Consider the following 26,545-nt stretch of genomic DNA (forward strand, 5'->3'; position numbering starts at 1 on the left):
TTTTAAAGATCGCTCTGAATGGGATCTCTATGAAAAGTCTGTCACAAAAATGGAATTATCTCTGCTTTTTGCTCAAAATGTGGTGTTTTTGCAGAAACCTACCCATATTCAAAAGCTGATTACAAAAGAACTACTGAAGGTAGGATGAAACGTTTTTTTTTTTTGTTTGAAAGCAGAGGGTCTGTTCTTTCATTTGGTATATTGTATGTTTATATATTTGAAGAAGAACATTTTCTGGAAGGCATTAAACTTTTGTGAAAATCATGAAAAACGCTGGCGCTTGCTGGCAACTTTTTTAAAAAACGCTGGCGGTGAAAGAGTTAAATTTCATACCGTAAATATATCAAATTTATTTATCATTAGTAATATGTGTTGCTAAGGACTTCATTTTGACAACTTTATAGGCGATTTAGATTTTTGCTCCCTCAGATTCCAGATTTTCAAATGGTTATATCTCAGTCCTTTCCTAAAAAACCAAACATCAATGGAAAGCTTATTTATTCAGCTTTTGGATGATGCGTTAATCTCAATTTCAAAAATGTACCCTTATGACTGGTTTTGTGGTCCAGGATCACATATTACTTTTATTCAAAAATGAAGTATGATAAAATCAGACCTTGACTTTTCGTTGGTGAATGCCCTTGTCATCTTTCTGCAGTACGACTTTTCTCAGTTCCTTATTTTCCTTCTCCAAACGTTCCAGCATTCGTTGATACTTCAACTGTACAAGAATGATACACAGTTTCAGGGAAAGCTAATATGTAAATAAAACCTACAAATAGGTTTAAAGGGGACATTTCACAAGACTTTTTTGAGATATAAAATAAATCTTTGGTGTCCCCAGAGACCATATGTGAAGTTTTAGCTCAAAAAATACCATATAGATGATTTATTATAACATGTTAAAATTGCCACTTTGTAGGTGTGAGCAAATATGTGCCGTTTTGGGTGTGTCCTTTAAAATGCAAATGAGCTGATCTGGATCGCTGGATGGCAGCGTCGTGGTTGGATAGTGCAGATTAAGGGGCGGCATTATCCCCTTCTGACATCACAAGGGGAGCCAAATTTCAATGACCTGTTTTTTCACATGCTTGCAGAGAATGGTTTACCAAAACTAAGTTACTGGTTGATCTTTTTCACATTTTTTAGATTGATACAAGCACTGGGTTCCCGATTATAGCACTTAAACATGGACAAGTCAGATTTTCATGATATGGGCACTTTAAAATCAGCTGGACTTAAATCAGACTGCCACTAAAGGGCGAATACCTGAGTTCGAAGAAGTTCTTCTTGAAGCTGGTCAACTTTTTCTTTATCAGATGACTGTAAGCATAAGAAACAATAGCAAACTAAGTAACAAACTAACACCATGTCGTTTCTATTGGCACAGCTGATCACCTTCCCAAAATCCCCCTGTAAGAGCCACAACAAACCAAAATCTCGTGCATTAAAGCAACACTATGTAGTTTCCATGTAAAATGACTTACAGCTCCCCCATGTGGTTGAAAAGCGCAACAGTGCCTGGTATCAGACACTCTTCTGCAAGCAGGTGGAGGGGCGGAGCTGTGTTTCCTACCCGCCACCGCCACTTTCAGAGTGTGCTTGTAGCAGCTAGGAGGCTGCTCAGGTTGCAGCAACAGTACAATTTGTCCAGTTAAAAAGTTGTTCTATCACTGAAATAATTTTAGGGACATTATTTAAAGGTAAAAAAACTACATAGTGTTGCTTTAAATCCCAGCAGAGGAAAGGCAAGTCACAGTAGAAAAACAAATGTAATCACTCACTTATTCTCAACATTAATCACCATAATAAAACAAGCTTTAAATGATGATTGGTGAAAAATCCCTTGATTATAAATCAATGCAATAAGATGGCAGAATGATTTTGGTGGCTTGCATTTGTTGTGTACAGTACATAAACACAAATTACAGGACAAATGACACATAAACGGTAAATGAAAACAAACACACACAGACATATATATGTGAATAACAAGGTAAGTAACATCTAAATAATGTGTTCCTGTCAATTTACAGACATGATTGGTTCTTGTGTTAGGCAGGTTAATTCTGCAGGTCAACAGCCAAAGCAATGGCACACCACTCCATGCAATAAACGTTCATGTGTAAATGTATGGGTTTGCATATCATAAAAGATGGGGTTTGGTTACAAATACTATGTAAATTTCAGAGACGGACGGAGAGGAGGAATATCGCTCACATTGACAAAACGCACGCTATGTAAAGCTGCTTGAATTCAAGTTGAATTGCAAAAATTAAAGGTAATTAATATCATTTTTTTTTATATCAAATTTCATTTTTGGTGGGAAAATTATGTAGATGTACAGACAGTGCATTCATTCAGAATTCATCCCTAAGGTGTCTGTAATGAAAGTTGGATGGGTGGGGCTAATTATTTGGTTTGTAACTACATTATTATAAAGCTGTGGTATCCTCACACCAGTCATAAATGCCTCCATTCTGATAAAAGTTAAGGATTAGTAGTTAAGGAACTACACTAAAAGTGAAAAAGAATTTGGGAAACATACTCAAGAGTGTCAAAGAATACAAAAAATTATGTGAGGCAGTGAAAAACTGGCATGAGAAACACAGCATCTGTGGAGTGGTGGGGGCGTGGACCTTCACCTTATGTTTGGGTTGCGAGGGGTTCGGGGCCGGGCTGGGGCGGGGTTCACGCGGCGGAGGCGGAGCATTATTGGATGCTGCCGCCGCCCGCCGCATCTCCTCCTCGTGCTGCTGGATCTGCTGCTGAATGAGAATGAGCTCGCTGAGCAGCCCCTGCTGAGGTACGGTACAGTAATAAAGAGGGGCAATCAAATCAGTCTGCTTACCAACCAATAGAAGAATGTGGGCGGGGTTACTGGAAAGCAGTCCACCTCGCTTAATCAGTATTGGTGAATATCAAATCATAGAAGAGCTATTCTTAGCATATTTCAGTCAATATGATGGCAAGGTCATTTTAATTGTGAACATTAGAGGAAATTACTGGGGAAGAGAAGCATTTGAGGTACAATGAGAAATTTAGTTGCAGAGCAGTGCAAAGCTTGCTGAAGCTGGATAGAGCGAAATGACTAAGCATGTTTTCTTTTCTTTTAAACGAATGCATCTATATTTATTAGATTTCATCTTTACATGTATTTGAAAGAAAGCTATATGCTCAGACTGCCGACAGTGTATAACTTCCACAACCTTGTCTGTTACTTTTCAGGCCTAGATCATTTGCAAAGATGCAGACATGGAGTGATAACGCAGACATGGAGTGATTTGTATGATGAATAAAATGAAAAATAAAACAAGCAAAACACTGACATTGAACATAGAAAAACTAAGCATCAAAAAGAACATCATTTCCTTTCAAAGACACAATTGTTTTCTGACAGCAATGAAATGATCATAAAGACAAACGGCACAAAGGAGTTACAAATTGGAAAAGCTTTCATGTAGACAATGAACTACAGTCAAAAATAACAGAAATGAACTGCCAATATTGTGCAATAACAGTTTAAATATATCAACATAGCAAAATCTATAGTCCAAAATGTTTACTTTACAAAAGACTTAGAGCGGCATTTTGTTCATTTAAAGTACACAGATTATTAAACACATTAAAAAAGTTTGGAAAATTCATAAATAATTTACAAATAATATATAATAAAACAGCCCATGTGGTGACCATAGCATTGCTCAAAAAGAAACATGCAAAACTCAAATGATCCTATCATGTACATTTACTATAAAAGATACACAGCATGAATTTAAATAGGTAGGCACCCTCTTCTAAATATGTCTGGCTCTTCTATTATACCGGAAGTATCTTAAAGGAATATTCCATTTTCCTAAAAGAAAAATCCAGACCATCCACTCACCACCATGTCATCCAAAATCTTTCTTTGTTCGGTCGAGAGGAGGTTATGTTTTTTGAGGAAAACATTGCAGGATTTTTCTGATTTTAATGGACTTTAATAAACACCAACAATTAATACTTAACTCAACACATAACAGTTTTTTTCAACAGAGTTTCAAAGGACTATAAACGATCCCAAATGAGGCATAAGGGTCTTATCTAGCGAAGCGATTGTCATTTTTGACAAGAAAAACAAAAAACATGCTCCCCCAAACCACAACTTTTCGTCTAGGTCCGGTCCAGCGCGACCTAACGTAAATGCGTAGTGATGTAGGGAGGTCACGTGTTACATATATAAAACGCACATTTGCGGACCATTGTAAACAATAAACTGCCACAAAGACATTAATTAGTATCAGTTGACATACAACAACGTAGGAGCGGTCCTCTTTCTCAACACTTGTAAACACTGGGGCGGAGTTTCGCGTTCGTCCTCTGTGACCTCTTGACGTGATGACGTAGTGCGTTGGGTCACGCTAGCGCATCACGACCGGATCTAGACGAAAAGTTGTGGTTTAAAAGTGTATATTTGTTATTTTTATTGTCAAAAATGACAATCGTTTTGCTAGATAAGACCCTTATGCCTCGTTTGGGATTGTTTATAGTCCTTTGAAACTCCGTTGAAAGAAACTGTTAAGTGTTGAGTTAAGTCTTAATTGTTGGTGTCTATTAAAGTCCATTAAAATGAGAAAAATCCTGCAATGTTTTCCTCAAAAAACTTAATTTCTTCTCGACTGAACAAAGAAAGCCATCAACATTTTGGATGACATGGTGGTGAGTAAATTATCTGGATTTTTCTTTTAAGAAAATGGAATATTCCTTTAACATAACAATTCAACACAGAAATCTAACTATGGTGAAAAGTCAACTAGACAGCCAAAAAAGGGACAAAACCCAGCTGTTGGTTTAAATTAAATGTTTATATAATTTATATAATTCTTATATAATAATTGTGTTTTATTTTGTGCCACCATACTTATGCGTGTAATTACTCATGTAACAGTCTTTAAATAGGGAAAACATGGAAGTGTTTGGTGGCTTCTAAATTAATCCCTGTTTGGATCCTAAGGAATGAATGGGGCTAGGCTAAAAGCTAACACATTCACGAGGCGCTGTACAAAGATTAAGTGCACGCATTGAAAAAATATAGGTATGTATTAATTTGTCTAAGTAAAGTTAAGAACATAGTAAAATATAAAAAACAGTGGTGTTTTCCTCTAAAACAACCCAGCATTTTGGCTGGATTTGCCCCTTTTTGACCCATTACTGGTTGGAACCGCTTAATAAAATGGTACTGTCAACATTAGCAAGTTGTCACAAGCTACATAAACAGCATCATTATTTGGCAGCAGCACCAAAGCATAGTAAATTAAAAGGTGGCCTTGAAATAACACTGGCTATGTCTTGCAAAGGCCAAAACAACTGCACAGCAACAGACAACTTAGTTAATGCTGAAGAAGGCAAACAGCTGTCGAAAAATGCTGATAAGCAAAAGAAAGAAATCAACTTGAATTATAATAATGATTGTAAATTCAAGGTCACGTGTTAAGGACATGCTCGATCCTTGCAAAAACCAATCTGAAATGTCATTTACCTTTTTGAACTGTTTATCACTGCTGTCAGACATAGATGCAGATGTTGGTGGAATATCTGGTGCTCTCAGGGCCGATTCACCTGTGGTTTCTAAGAAAAACACAAGAATATAAGGAAATTGAGCTTTGTCGCACTTTGAACAAACAAAAATGTCCAATACATTTAGAAGGACCGGATGTCAGGTGACAGTATAAAATTAACATGCCAATGCAGCAACAACTGCTTGTTTTTCAAAGCAAATACAGTCACCAAATCCCAAAGAGACTCAAAGGTTTGAAAAGTAAACAGTGCTATTTTAAAAATAATAAATGGTCTGTACAACCTTATAGAAAAAAATGGAGCAGGTATTTGTAAACATAACATAATATGTTTTAGGCTGAAGTATACCTATGAGAATATATGAGGAGTTCAGATGCATGTTTTCTTGTAAATGTGATTTTTTCAGGCTCTTATGTTTAAAGTAATTTCACTTTTAGGCCAATGAAAAGGTTATTAGTCTCTAACAGAAATGCTTGTTTACACAAATGTCACTTCATTAATATTTAACAATTTGACTGTCTTTCACTGTGCAACCCTCCAAGTACACGCAAGGTTTTTTGGCAAAAACCTCCACATCTTTGGACAAGACATAATAAAGTTACAAAATAACTAAAACGTTGCAAATAATGAAAGTCAAAATGAAAAAATAAAGAAGCTGAACCACACATTAGAGGGTGCTGGGATTCATGTGACTGCCACATTTAGGATGTATTCAGGTCCAAGTGCCCACAATGGACACAAGTTTAAATGTGAAACGCATTGTTTCGTTTGCATTCGTTTATCTAACTCTTCTTTCGTGCACTTAGAGGACTTTGCTGGAATAATCGGCATGGCGTTTAGTGGATTCTGCCAATAAAGTGGTATTTCTGAATGGCCTGAGGCGGATTTGAAGCGAAGGTATTTGATGAACATACAATTCATGCCAAGAGCATTCGGTTAATATTATTATCTCATTTTTGACGGAGGTGGTGTTTAGCAGCTTTTGCATCTGAGCTCCTCATATATTTATATGATAAAAATGTGTGATAAATTTTATTTTGCTATTGAAAAAAATCTCACTGCTAGTTAAAAGTTAAGGGTCACTTGACTGAAATGTTTCTCGAGATCTTAAAAACCTTAAATTGTACACAATAGTGCTGCCTCACGATTAATCGCGACTAATCATTTGCAGAATAAAAGTTTTTGTTTACATTATATATGTGGGTGTATTGTGTATAATAATTATGTATAAATACACACACACACATGCATGTATATAATTAAGAAACATTTGCATGTGTATATACATGTTTATATTTATATATAATCTATATTATATATAAATATAAATATTTATTATATAAATATATTTTTTTCTTAAAATTATACATTTATGTGTGTGTACTTATATAAACATAATTATTATACACAGTACACACACATTTATTATGTAAACAAAAACATTTATTCTGCAAACGATTAGTCGCGACTAATCGTGAGGCAGCACTAGTACACAATCATTCCTCATTTAAAATGTTTAGGAAGTATACAAAGCACACTTTTCAAATCTGTTGAGCTGTTAGAAATTCAATCACATGGGACAAATAAGAAATACTGATGGAGAGTTAATAAGAGAGAAAATGACAAATATGGTCAATGTGGCCCACAAACCCTTACAGAAAAAAGGTGAAGTCAAGGGACCAAGTGGCAATACAATTAAAAACTGAGCAATAACACAGAAACTGACTGCATCTGAGATCAAACTATCATAATGCTTATTAAACATGAATTTAAACACTTATAAACAAGTGTCCAAAAGTTTTTGTGGCTACTGTGAATACAAATTAATAGAAACTGGTAAATGCTCACAAATAAATATATAATTATTATGCTAATAAATTTTTTTGCAGAGGTTAACCAATATATATAGTTTTTTTTTCAATCATTCTGAACAACAGTAGCTTTAATTAAATATTAATTATCAGATTATTACCAAATGATTTTAATTGCCGTTTTGTTTTAAACTATTGGCCGATTAGTCAGACTAAGTATCTGTAAAATTCACGGCCGACCTCTTGTGGGAAAATACGAACTTAAAAAGCCAGCAATGGCTTTCAAATCTAAAAAGAATCTGAATCCCATATTGACTGGTTTTAATTGTCCATCCTTGGAGTCGCACACCCCCCTCAACTTAAGTCCATTTACATTAGAGGGTGGCATCAGTAAAGCAGCGCAAGGAGAATCGGAGCACGCTAAGACAGTCGGTTACACACCTAATAACAGAAGCAGACCAGAAGCTCCATTGACTTCACTACCCAAACCTGCGAAGAACGTGGAGGGAGAGGAGGGAGGGAGGGACAAGAGGAACAAATGAAATGAAAATAAATAAGGACAGCAGAAAAAAGGGTAGAGAGCTTATTCCATTTTACATTGGATTGGGGCCCTAACAGATGAGCCAGCGCTGAATACTGGAAAACATATTAATGGTGGAAGATGGTGATTATCCAGACACCTGTGACTTTGATGATTATAAACAACAACAACAACAAAAAACATTATAAAACAGACTTCAAAAATATTCTGATTCACACACTTACACGTAGCCTACAAAAAACATTGAGGTGTGATAATACAACCAGACATAACATATCAAATCACAGACTAAATTCTAAAATTCACATCTAAACTTTAAAGCTTGGTGATATGGCTGATATTTTTGTAAATGTAGCAACTTCTATAATAAATTGTTTACATTAACAATTTATGTACACTACTGTTCAAAAGTTTAAAGAAGAAATTTGTAAAATGTGGTTCTTGACAATTCTTTTGATCTGAAAGTGTATGCTTAAAGGTCACCGTTCTTTCTGTGTTTTTGAAGCTTTGATTGTGTTAACAGTGTGCAATATAACATGTGTTCATGTTTCAGGTGTAAAAAAATGAGGCATTTTTTACACAATTTACTTATCTGTATAGCGCTGTTTTCACAGTCCTAAAAACGGGCTGATGTCATCCTTGTTCCATGAAGTCCCTCCTTCAGAAATAAGTATCGAGTTTTGATTGTATAGTTTGTTTAGAGTGTTGTGATTCGATAGCAGCTTAGCTTGCCGTTAGCTTAGCTGGCGACTGATGTATTCCTGTGGGCGGAGGTTAGTCAAAAAACTGTTCTAGTGACGTCATTAAAGCAGGAAGTAAAGGGCTGTATTCCAAACCGGCCGTTCGCTGTAGGCTTTGAAAGGCGAATTCTGTTAAAAAAAATATATTGCCTGGCAGTAAACTTTGAGCTTTATCATTTTACAGGTATTATTTATGCTCGTATAGCAACTTTACACACTAACTAGGGTTTAAAAAATGGGATCAGAAAGAACATGACCTTTAAAGGTGCAGTGTGTAGATTTTAGCGGCATCTAGCAGTAAGATTGGGAATTGCAACCAACAGCTGACTCCACCGCTCACCCCTTCTACAAAAGCTCCAATAGCCACCACAGGACAAATATGTTGTCATCTGAGAAAACATGATCAAATGCTCTCTGTAAAGCATTTTGTCTGTTTAGGGCTACTTTAGAAACATGGTGGCGCAAAATGGCGACTTCCATGTAAGGGGACCCGCAGTGTATGTAGATAAAATCGGCTCATTCTAAGTTAATAAAAACAATACAGTTCATTATGTTAGGGATTTATACACCACTAAAAACATAGTTTTGTATATTATACTGCATTTCTGGACCTTTAAAGGTCCACTGTGTAGATTTTTAGCAGCATCTAGTGGTGAGATTATGAATTGCAACCAAAGGCTCAGTCCATAGCTTACCATCCCTTTCGAAACGCATAGAGAAGATACAGTTGCCACCACAGGACAAACATGTCATCATTTGAGACAACATAGTGACAAAAAGCGATCTATAGAACAGATTGTCCATTTAGGACTACTGTAGAAGCGTGGCGCATAGAATGTAAATGGTATGTATGTAGATAAAACATATCTTCCTTTGTGTTCAACAGAATATAGAAACTCATACAGGTTTAGAACAACATGAGCGTAAGAAAAAAAATTGGGGTGAACAATCCATTTAACACCAACAACGGTGTAGCTTGATGACGCTATAAAAAAGCGTGGAAGGATGGGAGGTGTAGTTTTCACCTTTACTGTCGACAGCAATCGATTTAAAAGGACTCACAAATTACTTTTATGGATCATATTTAAGCAATATCACTTGAGTAAGAGTGTAATATAGCTATCATCACGGCTGTGATTAGGCCACAGGCCGATCGATCTGCTCAGTGCCACGTGAAGTCAAATACACCTATGATTTCTATGTGGAAATGAAAGTATGTGATAAATTTTTGAACAGTAGTGCACATCTGAATGAAGTGAACTGCTCCTGATTTTTAGAATTTGATGATTTAATTCAATTCAATTTAGTGTCCTGCTCACCACTGGAGAGAAGACTTTTCAGGAAGGTAAAGTTCTCGCCAATCTTTTCCATGTCGGGCAGAAGTTTGGCAATCTCTTCCATTTCAGGCAAAGCACTGGCAAGCTTGGCTTTATTCAGGGACAGAAAATAGCATTCGTATTATTGTTTATCTGGTGCTCTCAGGGCTTGTGATACCATAAAGAAAACTAATTCATATTCACAGTATTTGCATATACTAGTTAAGTTAGTTAAAAAAACTTCCACCGTTCCACCGTTGGAGTTGCCAGTTCACCTACCCAAGTCAATATTTTCACTCAGCTCCCAAACAAAGTCTGGCACAATCCATGTGTATTGGCTCATGTCAGGAAACATGTCCTTCCACTCATCATACGTCTAACACAGGGGAAAAAAAACGGAAAGGCTTTTATATGCCATGCAATAAAGCAAATCTTGTCCACAGCATCAGTCTGGCCGATGCTAACATCCAAGTAGCGATCAGTAAATAATTTAAGAATCTGTCACAAACTTAAAACAATGCAATTTATGCATTAAGAAGCAGATTTATTTTAAAATGTGTTATGATAGTCAGTATATCTTAAAGGAATAGTCCATTTTCTTAAAAGAAAAATCCAGATAATTTACTCACCACCATGTCATCCAAAAGGTTGATGTCTTTCTTTGTTCAGTCGAGAAGAAATTATGTTTTTTGAGGAAAACATTGCAGGATTTTTCTAATTTTAATGGACTTTAATAGACACCAACAATTGACACTTAACTCAACACTTAACAGTTTTTTTCAACGGAGTTTCAAAGGACTATAAACAATCCCAAACGAGGCATAAGGGTCTTATCTAGCAAAACGATTGTCATTTTTGACAATAAAAATAACAAATATACACTTTTAAAGCACAACTTCTCGTCTAGATCCGGTCGTGATGCGCCAGCGTGACCCCACGCAATACGTCATGACGTCAAGAGGTCACAGAGGACGAACGCGAAACTCCACCCCAGTGTTTACAAGTGTGTTGAAAAGAGGACCGTTCCTACGTTGTTGTATGTCAACTGATACTAATTTATGTCTTTGTGTCAGTTTATTGTTTACAATGGTCCGCAAATGTGCGTTTTATATATGTAACACGTGACCTCCCTACGTCACTACGCATTTACGTTAGGTCGCGCTGGACTGGACCTACACGAAAAGTTGTGGTTTAAAAGAGCATATTTTTTATTTTTCTTGTAAAAAATGACAATCGTTTCGCTAGATAAGACCCTTATGCCTCGTTTGGGATCGTTTATAGTCCTTTGAAACTCCGTTAAAAAAAAACTGTTATGTGTTGAGTTAAGTGTTAAGTGTTAAGTGTTGGTGTCCACCAAAATGAGAAAAATCCTGGAATGTTTTTCCTCAAAAAACATCATTTCTTCTCGACTTAACAAAGACAGACATCAACATTTTGGATGACATGGTGGTGAGTAAATTATCTGGATTTTTCTTTTAAGAAAATGGAATAATCCTTTAATAAGAAACAAGACACACATAACATCCATATTCCTTATTGTTAAAGGAAAACAACAACGTTTTTTCAATATTTTACTATGTTCTTACCTCAACTAAGATGAATTAATAACTACTTATCTTTTTTCAATGCATGCACTTTTAATCTTTGTACAGCGCTTATGTGTTAGCATTTAGCCTAGCCCCATTCATTCCTATGGTTCCAAACAAAAGTTTTATTTTGTGCCACCATACTAACTCGTGTAACTAATCAGTCTTTAAATAGGGAAAACATGGAAGGTTTTGGTGGCTTCTAAATTTATCCCTGTTTGGATCCTAAGGAATGAATGGGGCTAGGGTAAATGCTAACACATTCATGAGGCGCTGTACAAAGATTAAAAGTGCACACATTGAAAAAAGATAGGTATGTATTAATTTGTCTAAGTTGAGGTAAGAACATAGTAAAATATTGAAAAACGGTGGTGTTCTCCTTTAACTCTAAATGTGTGAGAAATTGTCTAACATTGTGTATTTATACATACAACACAACTCTTAAGTTAAACTAACCTTTTTTGCTGTATATCCACCTCCAACTGCCGAGCCCAGCACGATGTACCTCAATTTCAGCAGTCTGGCAGCAAGACGGGCCACCCAGAAGGTCCGATGCTGTTGATAGCCGTGGCCCCCTGACCGGGATTTCGGAGGGCGCATGGGGAGTCTAGAGAGAGATGTGTAATGTCGAGCTGCCGAGCAGTGGGGTGGTCTCTGTGGATTGCTGTTTGCGTTGTAGCGATGGTGGATGGCACGGGAGAGTGGGTGCAGTTTCTGCAGCGGTACTCGAAACTTTACTCCCATTCTGGAAGGAAGCAGATTCCTGCAGGCCATGCTGAGGATAAAATATATACATTGTTTATTCTGCGATATTTAAACACTTCATCACATTAAGTCTTATATTTTTAGGACATAACACTAAGATTTTACATAGATTTTAAGTGAACAGGCTCTAATTTACAACAATTGTCATCAAATGTCATGTTAAGTAATTTAGTAAGACAAAAGAGGTATAATACACTTTCAAAAGTTTTTTTTAAGAGGTTAACCAATACATATTGATTCTACCATTTATATAATATTAGTTATCAGCAAAAACATAGTGTTTCTATCAGAAAATGTATCAATTTGTTTTCTCATGCTATGTAGATATCATTAATGTTAGTTACAAAACAGTTCTTGTTTTCTGTCAGACACTCACTTCATGCAGCAAGTATGCAGAACCACAAGCACATGCTATGACAACTATTTGTATGGTATGATAGTGGCCTAAAAGAGAATGTATTAAACATTTGAAATCAATAATTCAAAGAAAGCAACCAGATTAATACAGGCACATGGCACTGCATTATGAAAGGCGAAGACATTTGTCAAATTATTTTTATTGTCATAGAATGAATCTATTATTGCATCAATTGATGTTATTTCTTTTATTTAACCCAATTCAGCCAAAACCGAAAGTGATTTTAAATAAGAAAGGAGACTGGGTGGTGTCTATACAGTGCAGCAATGTATCTGTCATTGTCGCTAACTGACACGCTTACTCAACGCTTCCAGGAAATTGAAATCAAATACCTGTTTTTTACAAATACAGTGCAACAAGACGCGATAAGTCATTTTATTTCCTTAGCTAATCTCCAATCTGCTGTTTCTGCATTTATATCAGTATTGAGATGCAGCTGACAACTGAGCTGTCCGACTTACCAGGTCACTATACTTCCGGCTCGTAACATCTTGCTATAAGCAACTTAATAGCAAATATAAGTGTCTGTTAGTTCTCTTTTTCAAAAATTTAACTCAATTCATATTTCCAAATGGGGGACTTAAGTTAGCTTCATGGCTAACAAGGGCACAGCAAGCAGGCGATCATCAGTGTCAAGTGCTGGAGGAAAGTAGTTCCTGCTCTGGAACGTGACGTCATGCTGTCAAAATAAAGGTCTGCAAAATAAACGTTTCTTGTTTATTTTTATTGTTCACATCATTGTATAATTTCATTTATTTAATTATTTTATTTATTTGTAAATGTATCTAAAATCCTCCTTGTTATCTGTGAAGTACTATCATGATACTGATAATGTATTACATTAATAATTTAAGGTATTATCTTTTAAAGTAATGTGGTTTATCATTGTTGTCGTTTAATCAAATATTTAATATATGTAACTACACATTTAATGGTACTAATATTTTTTAAATAAAAAACACACATTTGTTGTTTTTCGCTTCACGACAAGCCTTCTGCATTGCTGGCAGGTTATGAGCAGCTCCAATAAACTGGATTTGCTGACCAGACATTTTCTTTCTTTCCAATGTATTCCTTTCTCCTCCTCTTCCTCTGTAACTGGATTTAAGATTGAACTCAAATGAATAAAACTGAGATCCTTTTTGTGTTATAGTACATCCGTCTGTGCTGGTTTATCCTAAATGGCAAAAAAAGTTGACAGGAAAATAAGTGAAGTACACTTTTGTTATTGAATAACAGGTATGGCATAGAAATCTGTACATTTCCATTTTAACAATCACTACTTTTGTGATGGGATATATAAGTGAGACGTTTTCTGGAGGATGGCCATATCTATAGAGGATGGCAACCAACAGAGCATCACAACATCCTACTGGAAATAAGGCCAATCACATAAGGGGGAGCTCTGTGGTTTCAGGCTTTTGATGGGTTGCACATGTGTATGTAAAGCATACAAAATGTTAATAAACTGTAATATATTAAGAGATCCCTCTGTTATAACATTAAAATGCTGATAGTGGAAAAATGCAGACCTACCCTACCGTTTGAAGTAGTCTGTTGACCACTTTGCCTCATTCATATTGGCCGTTTTAGATTTGTGTATATACTTTTTTTTAATAGAAAAATGAGAAATATTGGAAAATTATACTTTTAAACATTAAATTAAACCGCCAGTAGGTGGCGATACCGTCTCAATAAATGACTCTTTGCCATTCATTGAAACGGCTGATTTATTCAAGAAAATTACTGTACGAATTTGTGCATGGATCCGTGTATAGAAATAAGTACATATATGTCAGGATCACTGTCGAGTCCAACAGTCTTTTATTTCGTTACATAACGTTAATTGTTTTGCTTCTTGCAACTATTTTGCCAGTCTGTCTCTGTGATAGGTCTGTCCGACTGGGGGCGTGTTCCGTGCTGAGACGTTACGTCATAACCAATGAATGATAATGTAGGTTTAAAGTAACAAAGTTAAATACGTTACAGTGCAAGATCAAGAGAAGCAGGCTGATTGAAACTGTTATTGACAAACATAAATGTGGGTACAAACGGAAGTCAAGTGAATCGCTGCAAGACTTTTTTTAAGACAGGTCAGTTCATTTTGGGGATGTTAAATGTGATGGAATGCCTTGCTTTGAATATTTCACAGTCCGATTTACTTCGGAAAGATAACATCTGCGTTTATGAATAATAATCAAGGTTTTACTACAAATTAAACCAACAAAAAAAAAACATCGTTAGCACAAGTTGCTACTGTATGGTCTATGTAGTATAACTTTATGAGGTTGGAGGCAGTAACGTTAGTCCGACTTTGCAGTGAGCTCGTTGTACTGAATGTATATTAAAATAAGGGTCCCTGGCATCTTTGTTTTGTTGTGTTACTTAAATTTGGTCATTTATTTACCCATAATCTCTCCGCTTGTAATATTTTTATTGATCAAATTCGGTAACGATACGTTAGGCCTGTTCGACTTCATGCGGCGCTGCAAGAATCGATAGTCGGATGACGTCAAAGTACCGCGAGAGCGATTCGCGAAATCATACGGAGGAGTTTTTTTTTTTTTTTTTTTTTTTTTTTTTATTGAAAAATATAAAGAATATACATACAATCAGGGAAATCATACGGAGGAGTTTGCTTGCTCACGCGGAACTTTGACGTCAACCGGCTGTCGGTCCGGTGACGTCACACACAGCAAAATCACGTGTCTTACAAACCACGTGTTAATAGGCCTATTTTACATAATAGCGCAAAACTATGGCGCAAAAGGACAATAGTATTTTTGCCGTAAATATGCAGTAAATTAAGCATGCTCTTTTGCGCAGAGATTAACATCTGGATATAGTAAACATAAGGATAGTAAATCTTGTTAAACGTGGTGAACACTACGGGGCAGTTTCCCGGACAGGGATAAGACTAGTCCTAGGCTAAAATAAGAGCTGTCCAAACTGAAAACAACATGACATATCTTAAAATACATGAGCAGTGCCCTTTGTCTTAAAATGCACAAGTAATGTTTTTAGTAAAACTATAGTTATATTTCCTAATTAAACTAAGGCCTAGTCCTGGTTTAATACAGGACTAGGCCTTAGTTTAATTAGAAAATATAACTAAAATATTAACTACAATGACTAGCTTCTGGTAGCAGCCATAGTGATGAACGGAGATGCAGAGGAGAGACAATAAACAATGCCAGTTGCAAATAAGATGTTTAAACCAAGGATTTTAAAGAAAATGAGTAATGATTTTGATATAAGATGAGGATAACGTTACTGAGTTATCCCTATTTGTAGTTAAAACAACTTACAATGCACGGTTCTCACTATTCTCACTGAATCATATGCATTGTATGTATTGCTATGCATAATGTGCATTGGCTGCTACTTGTTACTGTAAAATGTAGGCTAATTCGTTTTTTAATTAATGTATTAATTTTGCAGGATTGGTGTTCTTTTGAGTTCAAGGTTTGCATCTCGAGGTTTTTCACAAATAAATACAGGAAATATTCCTGTTACTCTACAAGTAAATGGCCGCTTCATCTAAAAGCAGAAATGTCACAAGGTCTGAGAACAAGTTGGAGAGTGAAGACAAGAGTGATACAGACCCATGGAGAGGCGAACATGAAGATATTAATAAGGAACAAAGAGGTTGGTGTCCTTTTTTGATTTGTTTTTCATGATCAGTAAAGAACATTGAAATTAAATGAATCCATGACTTTGTGGTCTTAACATAACATCAGCATGACAAAGACATTTAATAGAAAATCACGTGTTATACACTGTAAAAAGTAAAAACTGGATCTACTTAAAAAATTACTTTAATTGGTAATACCTTAAAAAAAAGTTGATAGAACTTACACATTTTTTGGTGTTACCAATTAAAGTAATAAAAAAAAATTACCTTAAATGTTTCACTTAAAGTAAGAACTTCAGTTGATATAACTTTACTTTTTGATAAAGTAATTTGTACAAAAAAGTAAAATAAAAAATAGTGCTGGGCAAAGATTCATTGCGATTAATCGCATACAAAATAAAAGTGATTTTTTGACATAATATATGAGTATGTGCTGTGTGTAATTATTATGTATAAATAAATACACACACATTCATGTATGTATTTAAGAAACATTTACATGTTTATATATATTTATTTATATTTTTATATATTCTATATTAAAAATAAATTTTAAAAATTATATATAAGTAAAACAATTCTGAAATGAATATATGAATGTGTGTGTGGTTAAATATACACAATAATTAGACACAGTACACGCACATATATTATGCAAAAAATCACTTTTATTTTGTATGCGATTAATCGCGATTAATCTTTGCCCAGCACTAATAAAAAAGTAAAATACAAAAAAGTTGATCCAACTTTCACAGTGTACATTTGTTTAATTTTAAACCTGATGGAACTGGAAGAAACATTTTTATCAAAATTTTGTAATATCATAAATATATTTGCTTTCAGATAAATACTTGCCCAAAAGAAAGCAAAGAGCAGAGGCCAGCAAATCTTTGACTTGTCCTCATTACGGAAAGGGATTTGAAAGTAACAAACACCTTGTGGAGCACCAAAAAATTCACAATGAAGAAAAGCTCTTCACCTGCACCCAGTGTGAAAAATGTTTCAAAAGCAAAAAGTCACTTATGGAGCACATAAGAAATCACACTGCAGAGCGCTCGCACCCATGTCTTCAGTGTGGAAATAGTTTCACCAAAAAAAGTAGTCTTGAAAGCCACATGAGAATTCACACTGGAGAACACCCGTACACATGTCTTCAGTGTGGAAAGAGTTTCAAACATAGTGGTAGTCTTACGCTCCACATGATAATTCACACTGGAGAGCGCCCATACACATGTCTTCAGTGTGGAAGGAGTTTCAAACGCAGCAGTCATCTCACGGAGCACATGAAAACTCACACTGGAGAGCGCTCGTACGCATGTCTTTACTGTGAAAAGAGTTTCACGCAAAAACATGGTCTGGAATGCCACATGACAATTCACACTGGAGAGAGTCCATACGTGTGTCTTCCGTGTGGAAAGAGTTTCACACACAAAAATGGTCTGGAGTACCACATGAGAATTCTCAATGGAGAGCTCCCATACCCTTGTGTTGAGTGTGGAAAGAGTTTCGCAAATAAATCTTGTTTTACGTCTCACATGAGAATTCACACAGGAGAGCAGCCATACAGATGTCCTCAATGTGGAAAGAGTTTTAAACACAAAAGTAGTCTTGAATTTCACATGAGAATTCACAATGGAGAGCGCCCATACGCTTGTGTTGAGTGTGGGAAGAGTTTCGCAAAGAAATCTAGTTTTACGTCTCACATGAAAATTCACACAGGAGACCAGCCATCCAAATGTCTTCAGTGTGGAAAGAATTTCACAAGCAAAGCAAAACTTACTGAACACATGAGAGTTCACAGTAAATAAAGACCATACACGTCTTCAATGTGGAAGGAGTTTTAAATACAAAAATGGTCTTAAGTACCACATGATGATTCACAGTTGAGAGCGCCCATTTTCATATCTTCAGTGTGGAAAGAGTTTCACAAGCAAACGTGCTCTTAAGTACAGTACCACATGACGATTCGCACTAGAGAGCACCCATCCACCTGTCTTTAGAGTTTCAAATGCCTATTGTAGGCTTAAAGCGATACTCCAGCCAAATATCCAGATGACCCCATCATTTGCTCACCCTCAAGCCATTCGAGATGCATGTGTCCATCATCTTCCGGACAAACACATTTGGAGTTATTTTAGTTAATGTCCATGCTCTTACAATCTTTATAATGATAGAAAACTGGGATCGGGGAACAACTATTGAGTTTAAACCCCAAAAAGTGCATCCATCGTTTACAAGGACATTTACTAAATAACTCCTAATGTGTTCGTCTGTAAGATGATTGACGTATGTATCTCGTATTGCTTGAGGGTAAGAAAATCGTGGGGTAATTTTGATATTTGGCTGTAGTATCTGTAGTATAAATCAAAGGTCTTCGGTAGCTTCTGGAAAACACTGTGAAAGCATTTGTGACTTTTTAATATTTTCTTTCATATGTTTTTATGTTCAATGATTTTAATCAATTAACAATCCATTGTTTTAACACTGATGTCATTACTAAAATTTATTTGTATGCAATATTATATATTTTACTACCTTTTTTTTCTTTTTAATAAATGTACATTTTTTCAAGTTATTTTGTTATTTTTGACCTAATTAGCGCAATTATTCAATTTATTTGAACGTTAAATACCTTTTTGTTTGTACCCAAAATTCACATAAAAAACATAAAAGCTTCATTCCACTAATGGAAACACAGTAAAAACCTTTCAAATAAGTGCCACTTTTGTCAAAATAGCAATTACATGAAATATTAATGCAAATATAAAATGTTTACTTAAAATTCACTTAAAAAAGGTTTTCATAAAAATCTTCATTCCACTAATTAAAACCCTTAGAAAACTCAGAATTTGAAAACCCCTTAAAATAAGAACCATTTTTCTATTTTAATGATGGATCTTATGGAATCAAAATACCAATTACATGTAATTTCGAATTCCCTGGTTGCATAGGCTGCTTAGGTAGCCAACCTATTGGGTTTTACACATTATTTTTGTGTGATTGAGAAGACAATCAACAAGGCTTCTGGCTTTATAGTGGGCGCTTCTCAATTCTTATTTGTGCATCCTCGTTTCCTTTCCTTGCTTCCTTTCCACACGTCTTAGCTCCACCCTCCTAGGATGCAAGCGAGGAAAGACACGAGGACGGAGAAGACGAAGTATTAAGTGAAATTATATCCTCTTTTCTTACCCTCTTTATAACGTTTATTATCTGTTATCAAATAATCAAGTGCATTTAATACCCCAAATATTTCATAAAATATAGTTAAACACATACTTGAGTTATAGTTCATATCCTTACATTAAAATAAAGACATTCTTAAAAGTGCTGTAAAATTAATATATATGTCTATACCACTGATCATGTATATAGTGGTTTATACATACATATTAAAAATACTGTCTGAAATGAGTCTACATTTACAATAATTTATGATTAATAGCAAGATTTATGTGTGTTTAATGACGTTACGATGTGAAGGGGGAGGAGATTTATACGTGCCTCAGGTTTAGTTGATAAAACTTGGGTATCCTCGCTCATAACTCCATAGAAAGCTTCCTAACACCGCGTTCCTCGCCTCCTCGCAGTGCAATTAAAGGCTGTGTCCGAAAACTCAAGGCAGTGGCTCGCTGCCTCATAAGGAAATGACTTCGGAGGCATGAAGGCAGCTCAGAAAAAGACTTTCGGACACACTTCAAATGCAGCGTGTTTGAAATATAAACAGAGAGCGCCTTTGTGATAACTAATCACATATTTGAAAACTACAAGAAATGCATTTAAAAGGTGTAAAAAGTGAAATTCTACCAGTCGCTTCCTTGGCCGCCATTTTATTTTTTCGAACTTGACCAGGCTCGACCAATCACATTCTTATTGTAAGCCCTAGGTATCTCAGGAGAAAGGAAGTAAACCTAACATTGAATTCGGACATGCCTTGATGCCTTCCTGCTTTGGAAAGCTGCCTCAGAATGCAGCAATTTAGAGTTTTCGGACGCAGCCAAAGAATTGAGGTGTCCTACATGATGGCGGAGCTCGATCAGTTTCTGGGTCGTATGTAGGACGTAGGAGCGAGGAGACGAGGAAGCATATTGAGAAGTGTTACCAACCAAATTCTAAATTGCCAAACGTTTTATCACTCTTTTCCTTATGTACATGAGTGGCTTGGCAAAGGACTCCAGGAAGCATTTTATAACCAGAACTGTCCCACGGTTGTTATGGCAACAAACTAACTAGACCAAGAGCAGTAATCTAAAGTTGTTATATTTTTCACAAAACCATTCGATGCATTTAGGACATCTGAAAATTTTATAAAACTTTTGCATCATTTTAAAACTTGACAAAACCAAATCTTGAGAAGAAAACCCAAAATATTTACCATTATACTCAGTTGAAGAGTCAAAAAGGATACTGAAGATTATAAACTGTTTTTAGTTGGAGTCCCAGTGTATGAGTACAGTATAAAATTCATAAACACAAGTAATATGCTTGCCTATAGCCAAAACACAACTGCAGGCTGAGGTTTATTTGTTTAAACATTGTATTTGTATTTGGAGATCTCCAAAAGGGGGGTAGGTTTAGGAATAGGGTTGGGTGGGGTTAGGTTGTGTCCCGTCTATCTCTCAACAGTAGGAAGCCACGCCCACCCCCATTCTGAGAGCTCCAGTCTGCAGTTACTGTATATCTACATAAGGCTACTTGTTTTTGTTCTTGGGCTCCACACTAGGGGGTGCTGCAGCACTCCTGCTTCCCACGGTACTATCAGTGTGTTAGCATTGTTAAAACAGCATAATAATAATAATAGCAATGCTTAAACCAAAAAAATTTATTCTGTCATCATTTACTAACCAAAACAATCAGAAGCTCCATTGACTTCCATAGTAGGATAAAAGAATACTGTGGAAGTAAATGGGGCTTGGCATCGGTTTGGTTACAAACATTCCTCAAAAATCTTCCTTTGTGTTTATCAGAACAAAGAAATGTATACAAGTTTGTAACAACATGAGAGTAAATGATGACAGAATTTTCTTTTTTGGGTGGACTAGGCTATCCATATTATAGGTTATCTTAATTTGTCCTATATTCTGATAAGATCATTTTTGATATGCGGCCACCCACATTTATCAAGTTTTATATTATACCTATGCACAAAACATTGAATAAGCAGCAAGATGTGTTCTGTGTGGTTTTGGGTTCCCCACAGATATGTTGGTTGATGGTTAAGAACAAAATGTAATTACATTTAGTTACAGTTACAAAAACCAGTGACGTCCTCAGGGGTTAAAGATAGCCTCAATACTGTATCTAGACTCTCTGGCTGACACATGATGTAAAATGTCAATTGAATGCACAACGCTCACTGCCATAGCAAGTTTAGATCAATCATAGCTCTTAGCTAGAACACGAGACATGATCAATTTGTGTTTGTGCTAGTAGTATACTTATGAGTCAACCCCTTATTAACGTGCACACATCGGCCTAGAAAAAATGTTTTACGTCACATATATTTTAGTTAATCAATAGAAAACTCAGAATTATTTTATTGTTTATTATACAACTGTGGACGTTTTGTACAATGACTGCTACAGTGGCAAGAAAAAATATGTGAACCCCTAGGAATAAACTGTATTTTTTCAGTGATTTGCCATAAAATGTGATCTGATCCTCATCTAGGTCAAAACAATAGACAAACACAATGTTCAGAAGCTGACAACACACAAATAATTCTAGTTTCTTGTGTCTTTTTTGAAAACACCCATTAAACATTCACATTACTGGAGAACCCTTGGATTTAATAGCTTGTTGAACCTCCTTTGGCAACAATTACTTCAAGCAACACTTTTTAGTAGTTCTGAATCAGACCTGCACATCGTTCAGAAAGAATTTTTGCCAGTCTGTGTATTTACTTTGATGCTTAAGGTCACCCTGACATTATCCTGTAGGATATTTTCTTAAACTTGGGAATTCATTTTTTCATCGATGATGGCAAGTGGTCCAGGCCCTGAGGCAGTGAAGCATGCCACACTTAACTGTTGGGATGATGTTTTGAGGTTGGTAAGCTGTGCCCCTTTTGCGCCATAGTATTTTTCCCAAACAATTAAACTTTTCTTTCATCAGTCAATAAAATATTTTCCCAGTAGCACTGGGGTTTTCCAAGGTGCTCTTTTGCAAACTTCAGAATAACAGCAATGTTTTTCGGGAGAGCAGCGACCTCCTCCTTTCTGCCATAGACACCGTGCCTGTTCAAAGACTTACGTATGGTAGACTCATGAACAGAGATGTGTGCCAGTTCCAATGATGTCTTCAAGCCTTTAGCTGTTACTTGTAGGTCCTTCTTTACTTCATTTTGTTTTATATACTGGGTTGTGCCTTAGGAGTCATCTTGGCTGTGGGCCCACTTCTAGGAAGAGTAGCTACAGTATTAAACTGTGTACATTTAAAGACAATTTGTCTAACTTTCAACTGATGAATGTCTAAACATTTTGGGATTGTTTTGTATCCCTTTTCAGCCATATGGAGTGCAACAACTCTTGATCTGATATTTTTGGCATGAGAGCTGATGCTTCTAAGGAAATCAATCTTAAAATGTATAAGTCTCTTTTGATCAATCAAAGTAGCACTAACCACACCTTTAAACTAAGGGTGTCAGGATTAAATCGAAATCTATCAAAATTAAGTCACAACCTCGAATTTCAAATTAAAAAATGGGATCGTCTATGCCCCCATGTCAAGTCCGGTCAGCTTGCCAAGTGGGGAAAAACTCTCTGATGTGCCTTTTAAAACATTGGTTCAGCGGAACGCGATTTATATTTTAAACACCAGGGATGTATTGCTTCAACTCCTTGAAATGCATATCATAAACAGGATTACTACCTAATGATCTGACTCGGACAGAGCGCAGCTCTCTGCACATGCACGAGAATGAGAGAGGCGCCAAGATGCAGCGGGTTATATTTTAAACAAAATGGATAGTTTGCTTCAGCTCGCATGAAACGCATAAAACTGAACAAATACGTTAGAAGGGTAACCCTAACCAGCCCACAAACCCCCATGCGAGGAAAAGCACAATGTGCATGTTGATGCGAAACTATAAAAAAATAATAAAAAATAATGGCATAGCATTTTTTTGTCTTTAAAAAAATTTAAAAATCGAGAATCGAATCGAACCATGACCTTAGGATCCAAAATATAATCGAATCGAGGATTTGGAGAATCGTGACACCCCTACTTTAAACTCATTTTATTTCAGACACAAATTTGATTTCATTATAGTATTTAGTCTATGGGTTCACTTACATTTTCCTCCAGCACTGTGAATGTTTAATGGGTGTTTTCAAAAAAGACACAAGAATCTATAATTATTTGTGTGCTGTCAGCTTATGCACATCGTGTTTGTTTATTGTTGTGACCTAGATGAGGATGAGATCACATTTTATGGCAAATCACTGTAGAAAACCAGTTCATTTTTAGGGGTTCACATACTTTATCTTGCCACTGTAAATATATAAATGACTGCTCCAACTATGCTTGTTTCATGTCTCTTAATTCAATATGCAGTCTCTTCTCGTTTAATTTCGAACTGCCATGCAATTTGCAAGACCATTAAGTCAGTCATTATCACAAATAATTCTGGATTACCTTGTTGGGGTTTATTGTGTAATAAAGACTGGCTGGCATTATCCTTAAGGACATACCATGTTCTTTCCATCAGAAGAGTGGTTATTCTCAAAATATACTTTCATTTTCTTCTCAGTTTTATTAACTGTATCATGATGTAATCTAAGGCCAGAATAAACATTCTTTGTGAGACATTTACTTACACTGCACTGTCCATGTCTGCATGTGTGAGACACCACAACTGGGGCTAGATCTAATTTTAGAAGCACTTCATCTTTTTCTGACTATACGTTCATAATAGAAATCTCTGTTTATAAACCTAGAGCAAATGTTGTCCTCCCTACTTTTATAGATTGGAGACTATTTTGGTTTTAGAAATCACCTGCATACAATGTGCACAATGCAGACTTTATAGAGTGGAATAAAAATGCTTAATGCACAGATATTTGCAATGAAACAAAATCTTATTGTATACTCTGTGAATATGTTCAGTTGCACTGCCAGGTATCCTATTTTCCATAATCATATTTGGTCAGATTCAACTATTATCCAATTCCAGAGTTTACATTTCTTTTGTGTGCAAGTTTGTGTTAACATGTTAACAATATGCCAAGTTACAAATCTCAGAGAATACGATGAAACGAGTTATCGTCTCCAGCGTAAACCTCTTTTCCCTACTGGAAAATCCAGGTAAGACCAGCATAAGCTGGTGAGCTGGTTTTAGCTGGTCTCCAGCTTGGTTTTAGCTGGTTTTGCTGGTGTAGGAAGCTGGTTTTGCTTGTGTAGCAAGCTGGTCTTGCTGTGTTTAGGTCACTTTTAAAGCTGGTCTAGCTGGACTTAGCTGGTCAGGCTGGAAGACCAGCTGGCCCACCAGCATGACCAGCTTTGTCAGGCTGGGAGGACCAGCGTAAAACACCTTAAACCAGCTAAAACCAGCTCCCAGCTTATGCTGGTCTTAGCTGGATTTTTCAGTAGGGTTCTTGGACTACAACGAACACAAGGATTGTAGGCAACAGTTTAACTCTTCGACCTGTTGATGTGGACTCAATGCACATTATCATTATTCCAGCCGCATCTGACTCACGCCCTGTAAGTAGCCTATGGTCAAAATGAACAAAAATATAAACGTAACACTTTAGTTTCCCCCCCCCACATTTTTCATGAGCATTTCTCCTTTGCAGAGATAATCCACCTTACAGGTGTAGCATTATGATTAGATAGCATGGTTATTGCACAGGTGTGCCTTAGGCTGGCCACAATAACAGGCTACTCTAAAATGTGCAGTTAACTGTATTGGGGCGTTATCCAAAAACCAGTCAGTATCTGGTGTGACCATCATTTGCCACATGCAGTTGATCGGGGTGCATTTCCCAAAAGTATCGTTGCTAACTAAGTTAGCAACTTTGTTGGTAACAATGCAATTTCCCATAGCCAACCAACCAAGTTGCTAACAGGTTAGCAACAATGCTTTTGGGTAGGGTGACCATACGTGACATTCTTTCCGGACGCGTCCTGGCCAGGATTTCGGTGCGTCTAACGGAAGTCGTATTTGTTGACAGCATACGCCATTCAGTTAAAAACATAAGACATACAATCATAGTTTCATTTTTACCTTAAAATGTAATGGTTGCTTTTCTGTAATAATAATAATAATCATCTATGACGTATGCGGTCGAAAATTACGACTTCCGGAAGGCAAACCAGAAATCCTGGCCAGGACGCGTCCGGGAAGAATGGCACGTATGGTCACCCTACTTTTGGGAAACGCATCCCAGGTTGTTTATGTAAATAAACTCCTCTTCAATGGCTGTGCAAATTTGCTGGATATTGACAGGAACTGGAACACGCTTTTGTATATGCTGATCCAGAGCATTTCAAACATGCTCAATGGGTGACATGTCCGGCGAGTATGCTGGCCATGCAAGAACTGAGATGTTTTCAGCTTCCAGGAATTGTGTACAGATCTGTGCAACATGGGGCATTATCATGCAGCAACATGTGGTTATGGTCATGTATGAATGGCACAACAATGGCATCAGTAAAATGCACTTGTGTTCGTTGCCCATAACATACGCTTGCCAATACCATAACCCCACTGCCGCCATGGTCCACTCGATCCACAATGTTGACATCAGAAAACCACTCACCCACACAACGCCATACACACTCTCTGCCATCTGCCCTGTACCGTGAAAACCAGGTTTCATCCGTAAGGGGAAAACCTCTCCAAAGTGCCAGACGCCATCGAATATAAGCATTTGCCCACTCAAGTCAGTTATGATCAGCAACTGCAGTCAGATCTTTATCCTGATAAGAACGAAAAGCATGCAGATGAGCTTCCTTGAAATGGTTTTTGCAGAAATTCTTTGTTTATGCAAACCAATTGTTGCAGCACCTGTCTGGTCTGTCTGGAAGATGCTGGATCTGGAAATCCTGGGCTGGTTTTTACACGTGGTCTGCGGTAGTAAGGCCTGTTGGATGTACTGCCAAATTCTGTAGAATGCCTTTGGAGATGGCTTATGGTAGAGAAATGATAGATTTGTCAATTGCACGCTCCCTCAAAACTT

General features: G+C 36.5%; 2 protein-coding genes across 8 annotated transcripts in view; one reads left to right on the forward strand and one right to left on the reverse strand.

Annotated features, from left to right (window-relative positions):
- The window catches only part of opa1 (OPA1 mitochondrial dynamin like GTPase), a 56,889-nt gene extending 43,487 nt beyond the window's left edge, over positions 1-13,402 (reverse strand). Inside the window, exons 1-9 of one of the 7 annotated variants that reach the window (XM_073870292.1) lie at positions 13,195-13,402; positions 12,007-12,325; positions 10,244-10,340; positions 9,968-10,075; positions 7,809-7,856; positions 5,519-5,607; positions 2,646-2,798; positions 1,270-1,323; positions 617-721 (exon numbers count right to left, since the gene is read on the reverse strand). In XM_073870292.1, coding sequence (XP_073726393.1) covers positions 617-721; positions 1,270-1,323; positions 2,646-2,798; positions 5,519-5,607; positions 7,809-7,856; positions 9,968-10,075; positions 10,244-10,340; positions 12,007-12,325; positions 13,195-13,223 — 1,002 coding nt within the window. In that variant the 5' untranslated portion in view covers positions 13,224-13,402. Of the gene's footprint in view, positions 1-616; positions 722-1,269; positions 1,324-2,645; positions 2,802-5,518; positions 5,608-7,808; positions 7,857-9,967; positions 10,076-10,243; positions 10,343-12,006; positions 12,326-13,194 lie in introns of those variants that run through there. The other 6 variants (XM_073870291.1, XM_073870294.1, XM_073870293.1 and 3 more) reach the window with 6 other exon arrangements.
- A 1,301-nt stretch (positions 13,403-14,703) lies between these two features.
- Positions 14,704-18,914, forward strand: LOC129451136 (uncharacterized). The gene is made up of 3 exons (XM_055214204.2): positions 14,704-14,826; positions 16,175-16,381; positions 17,211-18,914. Exons 2-3 carry the CDS (start codon positions 16,261-16,263, stop codon positions 18,173-18,175), a joined length of 1,086 nt encoding a protein of 361 aa, XP_055070179.2. The 5' UTR covers positions 14,704-14,826; positions 16,175-16,260; the 3' UTR covers positions 18,176-18,914.
- The last annotated feature ends 7,631 nt before the right edge of the window (positions 18,915-26,545 follow it).

The sequence above is a fragment of the Misgurnus anguillicaudatus genome, chromosome 8 (assembly GCF_027580225.2).
Source record: "Misgurnus anguillicaudatus chromosome 8, ASM2758022v2, whole genome shotgun sequence".
Lineage (NCBI taxonomy): Eukaryota > Metazoa > Chordata > Actinopteri > Cypriniformes > Cobitidae > Misgurnus > Misgurnus anguillicaudatus.